General features: G+C 31.5%; 1 protein-coding gene across 1 annotated transcript in view; it reads right to left on the minus strand.

Annotated features, from left to right (window-relative positions):
• DCC (DCC netrin 1 receptor) overlaps positions 1-14,786 on the minus strand; it is a 1,459,593-nt gene that overhangs the window by 387,659 nt on the left and 1,057,148 nt on the right. The window contains exon 12 of the mRNA XM_074202006.1: positions 10,506-10,555. Coding sequence (XP_074058107.1) covers positions 10,506-10,555 — 50 coding nt within the window. The remainder of the gene's footprint in view (positions 1-10,505; positions 10,556-14,786) is intronic.

Below are 14,786 nucleotides of genomic sequence, written 5' to 3' on the forward strand. Positions count from 1 at the left end.
TGACTATGATGAACCAGAAAAGACCTTAGTTTAAATAATTTGTGTTAAAAACATGAACATGATACTAATGAATATATTTGTTAATGTTAATTCATTATTTTCCTAAATTAATCCAAGATGGATTTTAACATACTATATAAATTGTAGAAAAAAAGGTAGCATGTCATTGGGTAAGTGGGTAGAGGCCTTGTCTTGGAATCAAATTCTCAAAGAGGCACATGGTATACGATGATGAGAAATTCATTTAATGCCAAAAATAAATCTCTATGACTAGATTTCTGGGAAACTAGATGCCACTCTGATTGGTAAATTCATATTATGCCACTTTCCCTATATTTCTCAGGCTATGAACCATAGGTCAGAGAAGTATGGATCATACTTTTTGGATCATATTCCATTGATTCACTCAACTTCACAATATTCCAAAGACCTCCTTTGTGCTAGATTAGTCAATTAAGACAAGGAATGAAGATATGAATTCTCTCAAAAATTACTGCCTTGGTAGAGAAATTAGCGAAACATTTTTCCATGATCAATGTTATGATTTCCATCCACATTACACTCATTGATATGCAGACTATGGTAATAAATTTAGCATAATCTATCTAACTGAGAAGCCAATAACTTTTTGGAGGTCAAAAAATCAGGGGCAGTCTGGTAAAGTTAATGGCTACCTAAAATTAATATTAATTAAACACCTAAAATAAATATATAGAATTTCAAAGTAAACAACTTAAATTGAAGTGCAGTTTTTAAATTAGCTATTTATCTATCTCCACTGATAAATATATATACACACATATACAAAGACATATTATATGTAGGTGATTGTATATGTACATCCAAGTTCACTGGCCCTATGTTAAGAACTCATGATCTAAGGAAAGGAAGGACTGTACTAAAATCCAAATTAGGAATTGTCTTCCAATAAGCTAGATATTAAGATATCTTCAAAAATAAGAAATCACAAACAGAAAGCATAAACCTTTATCCTTTTTATTAGCTCTCTTGCATGAGTCTTCTGTCTTCATGTATGTGTGATAGGATTTTTCTTAAGTGACTGTGTTCTCTATAAGTGTCATTGTATTTGATCTCATCTTCGATCCAAGGGAATTATTCATCTTTGCAAACCCTTACAGCACAAATCTTTCATTTTGTTTTCATTTATCGTGTTTAGAGAGCAAAACATAACTTGGAAATATTGTAATGTACACTTCTCTGGAGAGATCTATGCTGCTGTTAGAACTGTGAATATAGGCATTCTTTGCAGCATCTAGCTCTCTTTGTAAATAAATGATAAATAAAAAAAAAAACCCGCAAAGTCATTCTCTGATTTTAAAAAGAAATGAGTTTTATTTTAAATCAGTCTGAGTCACTCCTGCACATATAAATCCCTTCTTTTGCTTTTCCAGTCTTGTCCATTTAAAAAATAAAATATGAGGCCATCTCCTTAATAGCTACTGCCTCTCAGACAAAACACAAACTGATCTTTCAAATATATGTATTTTAAATATAATATGATCTAAGGCACTTTAGTTTTTAAGAAAAAGAAAAAAATCAACTTTTAGTGTTATACTGAGAAAAAGTTCTGTGAGAATTTGTAGTTATTTACCCCAGTAGCAATAAGAATAGATTTTTTCATACATGTAGCACATTCTGATGTTAAATTTTTGAAAATAAGGATGGATTTTCATAAATTTTGTGCAACTGAGACTAAATCAGTTTTTACCACATTATTAAAATGAGTTTTTATTGTGAATAACATATTATGCTGGCACAAAATGTTCATGTACCACTTGAACATGAATTTTTAAAAATAAAGATAGTAGCAATTTAGCACTTGGGCTTTTGAGAGGTTCTTAGGGAGCATTTGGGAAGAAGTTAAAAGTAATGGGGTCTGTGAAAGAAATGGCAGAGGATAACTCCTGATTTTAGTTAAGAAATAATTTATCTTTAAATATGTTCATTTAATAGGTTTTAATGGATAGAAAAAAATTAGTGTAAATGAATATAACTAACACTGGGCAATGCCATTTTCCGAATGTCACCATACCAAATTTGAGACAGTCCATTTTCAGAATTAATTTCAACGAAGTGCATCTCTCCCTCTCTCTCTCTCCATATAGTGTGTGTGTGTGTGTGTGTGTGTGTGTGTGTGTGTCTCGAATTTTTTGTATAGGAATGATTTTAAAAAACAGAAGATTAAGAGTAAGATTAAATCAGCTGAAGGAAATGCAAATAATTCATTAAGTGATTTAATTACTAGAGTAGTTAGGTATATGGTGGACAGGTAGATTGCACAGCAGATAAAATACTAGTCCTGAAATTCAAATCCAGCCTCAGACTCTTACTAGCTGTGTGACCCTGGGTAAGTTACTTAACTTTGTCTTCCTCAGTTCCTCATCCATAAAATGAGTCCGAGAACGAAATGGCAAACCTTTCCAGCATATTTGTTAAGAAATCCCCAAATGGGGTCACAGGAAGTTGTATAAGACTGAAACAACTCAACATCAACAATAGGTTTGTAGTGGATAGAACCATGTACTTAAAAGATCTGAACTTGAACCTGTCTCAGACACTGACTTGCTTTGAAACTACAGGCAAATCACATAACTTCTCTCAGCTACAATTTCCCTATATATACAATAGGAATAGTTAATAGTAGTTACCCTATAAGTTTGGTGTGAGGATCAAATAAAACCAAATAGGTAACCATCTAAAGATTTGTAATTCTTAAATGGTCATATATTGTTAACTATTATAATTTTGCAAATATTGATTTGTGAGGTTTAGCTACTGGTGATTTTATTTTTGTTATTGTTTAAAATTAAAGAATTTTCAAGTTTAATATTAATATCATACGATTTCATGTGTAAAGAGTACTCAGAGACTATTTTGTCCAAAATGTATCTGAACAAGAATCTCCTCTACATAATGATAATACAAGGATAGAGACTGAAATGAGAACAAATCACTGTATCTCTGAAGTTCCTATTGCTGTATGAGGAAGGTTTTCCTTATATCAAGTCCTAAATTTGCCTCCTTGCAACTTCCACCCATCACGTCTTGTTCTTCCCCTTTAGCATGACAAGTCTTCAGAAAGTTGAAATCAATAACTCTATCTGATTAAGTTTTCTGTTCTAATGACCAACCTCCATAGAGAAGACATTTATAGCTGACTGGAAGAATTTCTCACAGTTTGCTCTCCATCTAAAACATGAAATTATTTTTGAAAAATGTAAGATTAAAGAAAAATGTTCTATTCTGTGTATATAAAGTTTTGTAAACATCAAATGAGGAATGATAAAGTGCTAAGCAGATGGCTATTATCATTTATTAATATTATTATTATGCTCTTTCAAGGAAAAATATTGAGAGGAAAGAAGAAAATGATGTAGAGTGAGAATATATTAGTTTACATTTATATAACAGTTTTAATATAACACATCATTTGATTCTCAATGAACTCCTCTGAAGTAGGTAATATGAAATAATATAAATGAACGCCTCTGAAGTAGGTAATATGAAGTAATACAGTAAAAAAGATCAAGATTTGGAGACAGAGAATCTAAGATCAAATACTTTTCCTATTTTCTTAACTGTGTGACCTTGCCCTTGGAGATACCTTATCAGTGCTCTCTCTGTATTTGAGTTTTATAAAGCCTAATTGCTACAAATGAGGTTCTTACTAGGATCTTAATAGCCAAGTAAAGAATTTTCCCAAACCCTAACAACCAAATCAAATAAGGCTAGGGATTCACAGGAAAAAGGGGGGAAATTTTGATATAGTTTAACTTTGTCTTCTTCTGTATTCCATATTTATAATATCAATTGGTATTTTTCTTGAAATGGTAAGTGTATCATGGATGAATCTGATAGATATTTGAGTAGATTTCTCATTCAACAAGTCATATATACATTAGATCTAGATTCTGTTAAATTTAGTGTCATTATGTAAAATTCTATTCTTTGAAAACTGATTACACAAAATACTCATTTACTTTCAAGGAAATACTAAACCTAAAAGTGATGGTAGAGACTTTGTATTCTCAGCAGTCTTAAATTATGCCACAGTTTCATCTCATCTGTTGTTTTAGTGAATTAATTGACAGTGGCTAAAGTAAGAGTAGAAAAACCATAACATACTGAAATAACTTCCTAATTCAGCAACAATTATACACAAAGGTCCTTTCTTGGAAAATAAAAAAGGGAAGCACTAGAAGTCTCTGGATTTCTAAGACTTTTTTTTAAAAGGATATGAAGTTCATAATAAAACTGTGGATTCAATACTGTCCCTGAGCAGCTTGAATCCCATAATAAATGTCATAGCCAGTTTCTAGTTTCCCATTTGGTAGTGATAAAGAGAGTCATTTTATAAACTCTGTTCATGAATCAATTTCTTATGCTTCATAAACTTTGTTTCTGTTTGACTTTCTATCATTGAGTTCAACTTAACATTTCAACTCTGCTTTTCTTCTAGAACTAACTGGGTACAGATTTTTGTTCTTACTTTTTATATATATTTTCTCAGTGTCTATAAGAATATTTAGATAATAAATTATCTAAAGAATTTAGATCAAATGTAGTGATGTTAATCACCAAAATGAAAAGTCTACCTCAAACACATAATATGTTAAAACTAAAAAAAGTTATCATTAAATATTTAAAAAACCCTTAAAAGTTGAATTAATTAATTTAAAAGTTAACTTGAAAAGTCACTTTTTTAGAGTCATTAGTCTAGGTACTGTTGGTGCAACTTGTACACAAACCTATGGTCTAATTATATGCTAAGGTTATTCATGAAGAAGGATGAGAAGCAGTGTTCTGTAGCGAATATTTAGATTAGGACCCAGAAAACCCAGGTTCAAGTCCCAAACCTGATATATCTTGACTGTGCAATCCTCAGCAATGTCTTAACCTCTCAGTGTCCTTGGAAGCTCTCTAAGACTATTCATGTGGAAGATCTCTGTACCCTTAGAATCACTGGTTCAATTTCCATTCTTGTCTGTGATGAAAATATGAAAAGGAGGCAGACTTTTGTTGCAAATGTCCTATAGGTGATCACATCGTTATACATGATCTAAAGGAATAAGGGATACAAAATTCTACTGTGTTTATTGCTTTTTCATTACATTAAAAGAATGTCAATACAATTTCACAAATGAGTATCTATAATTTTTTAGCAGCTTTAGCCACTTTTCAAGTTATCTAATAAGTTATTAGTTACTATGTTGTAATTAATAGTTAATTATTTAATAATTATAATATATAATAAATTATTGATAATTTCATAAACATAAAAATAATAATATTATTAAGTTTTTAGATTATTTTGTGAGAAGCATAAAATAAGAGGTATACTTGCTAAAGATATTAGCCAGGGTCATTAAACTGTTCTGCACAGAGTTCAAATGGAAAAGTGATTCCCTATATAAAAGTGATTTCTTATATAAAATGAGTTTTCTAGTTTCTTTCTCTTTACAAATGAATTTTTGTTTACTACTGCAAAGAGGTCTTTATAATGAGAATCATAACCATTCAAAAAAAGAGCAGAGTGGCAATAGTCCAAGCAGGAAAATAAAGTAAATGAATAATACATATTTCTAAGATGATATCATGCAATTTGAAAGGCAGCCATTGTGTGGGCTGACCATTAGCTATTTTTTTTATTAGTACATATATCCTGAACACTGACTGAAGTAGGATAAGAGATAAACCCAAAATGGAATAGAAAAAAGAGCATGTTTAGAAAATTGACCAATACTTCTGATGATCTCAAATTGAAATCTTTCTCATAATACACATACACACACACACACACACACACACACACACACACACACAGACACACGTATAGACACATGTACAGAGACAGAGATGGGAATTTTAAGTCAGATATTCTCCTAGTGACATTATGGCATTATGGAACATCATTATATCTGAAGAATCAAAATATTAATTGAATTAAAGGACAATGAAAAGATGCAAAAAGAATGTTTTACTAATAATAACTCAGTAAGAAATTGGTTAAAATTAATTAGGTTATCACTGGAAAGGGATTTTGTAGAGAAGATTTACTATGTTGTTTTTTTATTTTGTTTTGTTTTTAAGGAACTTATGGTCCTATACTTTAATCACATAGCAATCTGAGAATGCCTTTTAGTGGTTTGTATTTCTATTGATTTTCTAAGTATCTGCCATATTCAACTTTAACAAAGGTATGTAATACAAAAAATTCCCCCCTCCACCCTTATCAGTCACTTCCCTTATCTTCATTAAACTATCTCAAAGAATTCTATTCTTAAAGTACCCAGTGCTGATGCATTACTGAACATTCCTTACATTTGATACCAGATTTTAAGAAAACAAACACTTGAAATTTAAAACCCAAGATAACATTATTCTAGATAATCTCCTTTTTAACAAGGTTAGGAAAATTCAGAAAAACACATATTATAAACATTTTGTGCTATAGTGAAAGAGATGCATATCTTATTGTGAATATATAAAATATGTGAGATCACAGGGTTTTATTCTAGTTTAATTTCATATTTAACATGTACTAATAATACATTGATCCTAAAACCAGTCTCCATTCAAAACTATCAGTTTTTTTCCTGAATGCAAAATATGATTTTTTTTTTTTAGGTTTTTGCAAGGCAATGGGGTTAAGTGGCTTGCCCAAGGCCACACAGCTAGGTAATTATTAAGTGTCTGAGGCCAGATTTGAACCCAGGTACTCCTGAGTCCAGGGCCGGTGCTTTATCCACTGTGCCACCTAGCCACCCAAATATGATATTTTTAAAGATAAGTTAGAATCATAGAATTTTAAAACAGGAATATAACATGCTAAAATTGTTTAATCTATTTTTCCCATTTTATAGTTGAGGAAACTGAGGCACAGATAGGGCAAATGTTGTATACAAAGTCATATAGCTAGCTAGTGTCAAAACTAGAACAAAAATTTAGGTCTTGTGACTTTCAGGTAAGAATTTTTCTCCCCAAAAAATTCAAATTGAACAAAGGAAAATATTTCAGTTGCAACATTAACATGAGTTTTGCATTTATAATTAATTTAATATATTTTTAAAATTGCCATTCTAGGAGTTTATATTCTATTGCAAATGAAATAAAAGCCTAGTTAGCATATAGCAAATGTTTTGGTTTCTTACTTTTTAGACTAGTATTAGAAAGGAGTTCCCCTGTTAATTTCTTATAAACTAAATATTAATATGAGAACAAAGTATTATCAATCCCTAGAACAATTACTTTTATAAGTTAATGGCCTTCTCTATGAAGATTTACTTTAGTTGGGATACCTTTTTAGTCAAACTAAGATCCCTCCTTCTTTAAGTTATTATTTTTTTTCTTCTCCATTTTATTATTAACTACACATGAAATAATCAGCTGTTCACTGAAGGTATAATATGGAACAAATCAATCAATTGTAATTTGTTAAAAACAAAACAAAGTACCATGAAGATCCTGGAAGGCTGTCTTGTTAAAAGTCATTTTCAAATTGGAATGTTGGGCTTCAAGCATATATTTTTCTTTGAAAAAATAATATTGTTGATTATATTGAAATGTTTGTACTTTGCAATCAGAAGTATAATTTTCATATGAGCTGGATGCAGTAGCCCCAAAGCTGCCATTTTTTGTCTTTAAAAGACAAAAATGTTAAGTAGTGTGGTTGAGTAGCTCTGGGGGTATTTAAAGTCATTCTGATGGTCCACCAAGAAATAGATACTTGAAAAGAAAGTCTTTGTCTTTACAGAGAAACAACAGAAAGTTACGAGATTAGAACTGTTACTAACTGGAGCCTGCAAAATGTACTTGAAGATGGTTATTCTTTGGGTTTATTAATATCCCATCACTATCATCATCAGAACCACAATCACAATCCACTCACAACCTTCCTGACCCTTTCACCTACCTGGACATATGGGGCCCAGTAAAAGATTCTTGAGAGTATACTGGAGTAAATGAAGTTGAGGCAGCAAATGGATCCTCTAGAGAACCAGTTAGTGCATACTAAGGAGGGCAGGAAGGGGTTTGAGAAGAAATTCTACTAGGGCCAGTCAGATAATTTGCAGATGAACACTGTAAACAGAGACAGAAGCCACCTGGCACTCATTACTTTTGAGACCAAGACATCTGATTGCCAATTTCTTACAAATATTGCCTTTTGGAAAGCCCAGAAAAGGAAGACTGGAAAGAATGAAGATTTCAAACCTTACTAGGAACAATGAGTCAACTGATGCTGAGTAAAGTCAACAAAAACATTGTTCATTTCATTTCCATTGTAATAAAAAGCTCATTTAATCAATATTTGAATGAGTGGTTCTTTTGGGTTATACAAAATTGGGAGAGAGATGAAACTATGAGGGATGAGGCTTAAGCTGTGGAAGATTTATGATTTGTAACTGATATCCGTAGACAGAAAATATGAACTAAGGCAATAAAAAGATATTTGGGGATTTGGGGGACTTAGTCTGATAGATTCTTTCCACTTAAGCAAAGAAACTGACTACTCAGAGGCTTGGTTCTGCTTGTGTTTTTGAGGTTTTTTCCAAAGTGGTAGATTAAGAGTCACCTGATCTAGAGATGGTTTATTCAACTATCACATGCCTAAATAGGTATTCCATCTAACATCCTAGTGCTAATGTAGAGCAGTATTCCATGACTAGGACACCCCTTTTTTGCATAGTTCCTTGTAGAATCTCCAGAATGAATTCCATTTTTTCCATAAGGTTGTACAGGCTATTGTTCCCTCCCCTGCCCCGACTATGTCACATCAGTCCTTCTGAAAACCCAATGTTTTTGAAAACTCAGATCAATCACCGAAGTTTTAAAAATATTTTCCTGATTTCCTTTGTTGTTCCTTGCCTCCTTTACCCCTACTCCAATCACTGGCTAATTCTTTCTGGTTGTAAAATGTATTTAAGCCCTGTGAAAATGTTCTATGTTGCTCAGTAGTAGTATCAGAGTCAGAAGATCAGAATTCTTATCCCAGCTATTTCATTTTGTTTTTATACTATAGAACACTTTCCCTTTTTGACTAAAATTCTTCTAAAATAAAAGGAGAGTATTTAACAGGACTCTAAACTAACATTCTAAAGCATTATTGTCATAATGGTCTTAGTTATTCAATTCACAGTTTTTTAGATAGTTTCATTTTTTTCTTACCTCTATAGGACTTTACTCAGAGCAACAATAGAGTAAATGCATCTTTTTGTCTATATAAGACAGGTCTCACCTACTATTTAATTGTTAGTGGAATTGTGAACTGATAGAACCATTCTGGAGAGCAATTTGAATCTATGCCCAAAGGTCAATCAAACTGTGCCAACCTTCTGATCTAGTAATACTACTACTAGGTGTGAATCCTAAAGAGATTATAAAAAAAAAAGGAAAAAAGACCTACATGAATCAGGATATTTATAGCAACTGTTTTTGTGGTAGAATTGGAAATTGAGGGATGTTAGTCAATTGGGAATGGTTGAGCAAATTGTGATATACACATGTGGTATAAGGGAATTTATTGTGCTATAAGAAGTGAGGAGCAGGCAGATTTCACAAAAACCTGGAAAGACTTTCATGAACTGATGCTGAGTAAAGTCAACAAAACCAGAACAACACTGTTAACAATAATAGCAATATTGTGCGTTGATCAACTATGATTGACATAGCTTTTCTCAGCAACACAACAATGTAAAACAATTCCAAAATATTTACTATGGAAAATACCATCCATGTCCAGAGAAAGTACTATTAAATCTGGATGCAGATCTAAGCATGCTTTGTTGGTCTTTTATGTTTTGTTTGTGCCTTTTCCCTTTTGTTCTGTTTCTTCTTTTACTACATAACTAACATGGAACTATGACATGAATAAATAATATCAGACTATTTGCCATTTGGGGGAGGCAGATGAGAAGAAGAGAAAATTTTGGCATTCAAAAGTCTTATTAAAATGAATGTTGAAAACTATCTTTACAAATAATTGGAAAAAATGCCATTTACTAAATAAAAATAAGTAAAGAAAATAGACTTTACTTAAATATTTGATGTATTAAAATATAGGACATTGGGGCATTTGGAATTAATATATTGTGCACTAAAAAAAAATCACCTACTCCACCCCTCCACTTGTACTGGGTGTTTATGTATTTATATAACTATAGTTGTTTCCAGGGCTCCATTTTACAAAATTCCTATAAACAACAAGAATAGATAGAATTCATTTTAACTTCGATACTTTATAGTTCATGCTAAACAAACTAACTTTATTAGAAAAGAAAGAGTAGCTATATATTTTTTGTTCAATTCATTCAACCCTATAGAAAAAAAGGGATGTTGGCTACAAATTCATTTTTCTACTGAAAACCAACTTTATACAAGGTGAGCATAAAGGCTTTTATAACAAGAAAATATAATTTCTGTGACTGGTGAAGAGACTTGTAAATGGACCGATAATGAAAATGTGAATAGGGATATGGTAGACTCACCCTTGAATTAACCACTTCCAAGGAGATGTTCTGAGGTGCAGCATTGGGCACTGAAAGAAAAAAAAAAACAAAGAAACAAACAAAAAACAAGTAGAGAATGATTACTGGCAAAGTCAAAAAAGACAAAATCCTTTGGAAAAGACAGGGATGCATTTGTAATCTAATTATAATTATGTACTTAATTCAGGTGGCACTTCAAAGGTTCCCTGAAGAAATAAGAAGTAACTGCATCTGTTCATTTCTTCTCCCTTTTAGAGGACCAGTAATCCCTCTAGGGAGTCCCTGAAACAGTTATACCGAGAATGTACCTAATGTGACACCAAATACTGCCATTTAATTACAGCTTTCAGCTGATAACCTTCCAATGGAAAGGAATGAAAACATTTTGGAGATTTCTTTACTTCATTTAAGATGTTGAGCATCTCAAGATCTGCATGCTTTTATGATAGAATATTTCATTCTAATAGTCACCCATGTTACTAAACCCTGTTAGTACAATTTCTTTTCTTTCCTAATATGGGGAAAGGAGAAATTCTAAGAAACACAGCCCATATTTTTAGTGGTTTGTAATTAAGAAAAGTGTTCCAGAGAGATATGCTGTTTTTTAGTAGCATACTTATAGTCAATTTCTCAATTATTCAGAGGGAAATTTATCTTTTTTTCTTCTTTTAAGAACTTGGAAGCCTTCCTTTCATCTTGACTCACCTCCTTTTATAAGCTTGCTTCGCCTCCCCATCTTCTTTTCCAAGTAATGTAGCTACTTTAGGGGACCAGAGGAAATGCATGTAATAGAACCCTAATGTCTTTAAATAGCTAATGTGTCAGTGTCTGAATCATTAAAAGTGATTGCTTTAGAATCATATTGCTAGTCAGTAAATATATTAACCTCATAACTTCTCAGTTATAGCTGAATAGCAAATGAACACTTCACAGAATTTTCTGAGTTACTTTCTAGATATTTTATTAGTTTCTTTTGATACGTTTCACACCTCCTGTTTTTCATTTATATGTCTAAACTGAAAAAACAAAATCTCCCTTAATGGCAGATCTCACTAGCACCTAAAGAAGTACTCTTCATTTACTAATCATTCAATAAATGTGTATTATTTGCATGAATAATGATAATTCACTTAATATTTTTTAAATATTGGTAAACTAAATTTTTACATATGACTATGTCTTTTACAGAGTAGGAAAGACTTTGAAGCAGTGACTTATTCAGGGTCATTCAGCTAGTAAGAACTTGCTCTGGGACTCAATTCAGACCTCAGGTTTTGGACTACAAGTTCAATGCTATTTTCATCACATCACAAGGGAAAAATATGAATAAAGTCAATGAACAAATGCATGAATTAGAGTAGTAGTTTCCTTTTTTTGTAGAAATATGCAAATTTACATTTACACTAAGTATTATCATAAAATATGCAGTATGTAGTCAATCACAATCCTGTAGAGGTCTGCAGTATTTTTTGATATTACAAAAGGTCTTTATATTTGAAAAAGTGAATAAAAACTAAATTATAGAGTATTCTACATTTTGCAAAACACATGTTCCCCCTATCCCTAGTGCTTAATCCATTCAGTGTAATATATTTGTTCTCAAAAATGGAGTAGGAAACTACTTAGAAATGCCACTCATGTCATATTTTTAGTTGTGTGTACATAAGGCAGGATGCCAGAGACACACACTGGCTTGTAGAAACACAGCAGCTCTTTGAAAAATACATTTAGTCTGTCACTACCAACTGTCAGCCTTGACACTTTGCTGTAACTCAAATGATACTAAGACAAAAAGGAAAAATAATTTTGTTAAAAGAGTACAAACATTATTATAAATTATTAAGATTCAAATTAAATCAAAATTCATGTACTTTTTAGTTCTCCTCTTATCCATTGTTAAATATAAATTTTTTTAAAAGAAAAACTACTTTGACATTCTAAACTTCAAATATATTTGAACATGCTCCATTGTTTCTATTACAATTCTCCCTTTCACCACAGGGAACATTCTTGCTAAATAGGGAAAAGAGAGAGACCCTTTATTATTCTTTTCTTCATTCCTTCTCCCTTAAGCACATTCCCTAAAGTGGTGTTTTTTTGTGGCTATCATAACTAACAATAACACTTCCTTTATGCGACTTAGCTGTGTGACCCTGGGTAAGTCACTTATCCTTTTTGACACATCCTTCTCAACTCTTAGTTAACCTAGTGATAGAAATGATAAACCCCTCCAATATCTTTGCCAAGAAAGCCCCATATGGGGTCATGAAGAATCAAGCAGCACTAAAACCATCATACAACAATAACAACATGAATCTTTGACAGTGTTGCAATTTAGTGTAGGAATGGGAGTTGTGTGACCAATACTTACAAATACAGCTAAACACTCAGGAACAGGGAAACAGAATGATCATCACCAAAGTTTATCAGATCCTCTCTAGAGATGTAACTACCTAGAAAGTTCTTAAAACAAATCTTAAAAATTTGGATATTTCTAAAAAACCTACCAAAATTCTTTTTTTTTTTTTTTTTTGGAGAGTACCCTATTATTTGCGGAACTGACTAAATTATGATGTTATTTTGTGGACAGGGTCTGTTACCCATATAGCTTAAATATTATATATAGCTTAAATGAAGCTAAAGTCTTATCATTATCTATTTTAATAAACTTAAAGTTTCATAAAAAGCTAATTAAAATATATTTAATGTCTCTGTACAAAATCAATTATATAGGAATAGATATTTAAAAAACTAATAGTTTATAAAAAACATTATTGAGTTCACAAATGACTTTTGCACATAGAATGTTTATAGATAGAACCCTAGAATGCAAACTTCTTCAGGACAATAATTATTTTAATTTTTGTCTCTATATTCTGGTGACTATATAGTACCTATTACCTAGTAGACATCTATATTTGCTTGTTTAATATAAAATGATTTGGGGTTAGAAATAACTTTTACTTTTCAAGAGACACAGAACTTAGAACAAATGGAAATATGATTCTGAAGCCTTTAATATACTATAAATGCTATATTAAAAGCCTATAAATATTGCATTAAAATTTTAATGCTTGAAATGTGAGAATATTCCAATTTAGGCTGAACTATTTCTTTCCAATTTGGAAAGTAGGATAGGATCATGATCATAGGCACAGAAGAATTGCCAATGAGGAAACACCCTCTATCAAAGCAGGTTAATAACATCTTGAGAGTTGTATGGAACACTGAAGGGGTAAGGGTCTTAACAGAGTCATGGAGTCACAGAGTGGTAGAACTTGAACTCATGTTCTTCAGTTCAAGAGAACACTAAGACACTAGGCCTTGTCTTTGCATTTAGTCAGAAGGTGAGAAGAAGAGGATATATGATACAAAATCATTTCCAAAATAAAGCAATCATTGCTACTTTGATTTTCATTATCAACAACAACAGTAAAATAAACACAATTTATATGGAATTTTAAAAATGCACACATATACATATTTAAACACATATGCATACAAATATGTTGTATCTATGGATGTATATGTATGTACACACATCATATATACATATATTATAAATATATATTTATAACAAAGCAATTTGTGAATTAGGTGCTATCCCCATTTTACAGATGAGGAGACTAAGATTGAAAGAGGTTAAGTCATTTGCCCAAAATCACATAGCTCACATGGCATCTGAACTTAGGTCATCTGGTCTACTGCTTTTCTAGCCTTCTCTACTCATCTTCCTGAATATAAACTAACCTATCAGCTAGTCTATATTTGACCCGACTTTCACTTATATTAATTTCTTATTATATATAATTATTAAGCCTTTACTAATTCCTTTATAACCACTTGTTGACATTAAAATAAATATGAAAGTCAAAATTTTATTAAAATCAGTCCGGTCCTAGTAGGTAATCAGATTTTTGATGTCATAATATTCCCTAAATAGGCCTCAAGTGCCATTTAGCTTGTTGTTAGAGTTTATACTCATGCTTATAAAATTCTATTAGCTTCTTATCTGAAGAAGGTTGAGAATCTACAGGGCCAAGTGTGATTTCTCTTTTTTTATATACTATCAAATCTCAAGAGACCTGGGAATATTTTGCTTCAAGGAATAAGATGCAAATATAATGGCATGATAAAGGCATTAAAAACTATAACAAGTCAATGTGTTTTCTCTGCATGATGATCATCCAGACTTCTAAAGGGCAAGCTCTTAATCTAATTTTTATCTATAGAATCCAGTAGTATGATGCTTCTGAATATACAATAAAATTATATTCAGTT

The sequence above is a fragment of the Macrotis lagotis genome, chromosome X (genome assembly GCF_037893015.1).
Source record: "Macrotis lagotis isolate mMagLag1 chromosome X, bilby.v1.9.chrom.fasta, whole genome shotgun sequence".
NCBI classification, from domain to species: Eukaryota; Metazoa; Chordata; class Mammalia; order Peramelemorphia; family Peramelidae; genus Macrotis; species Macrotis lagotis.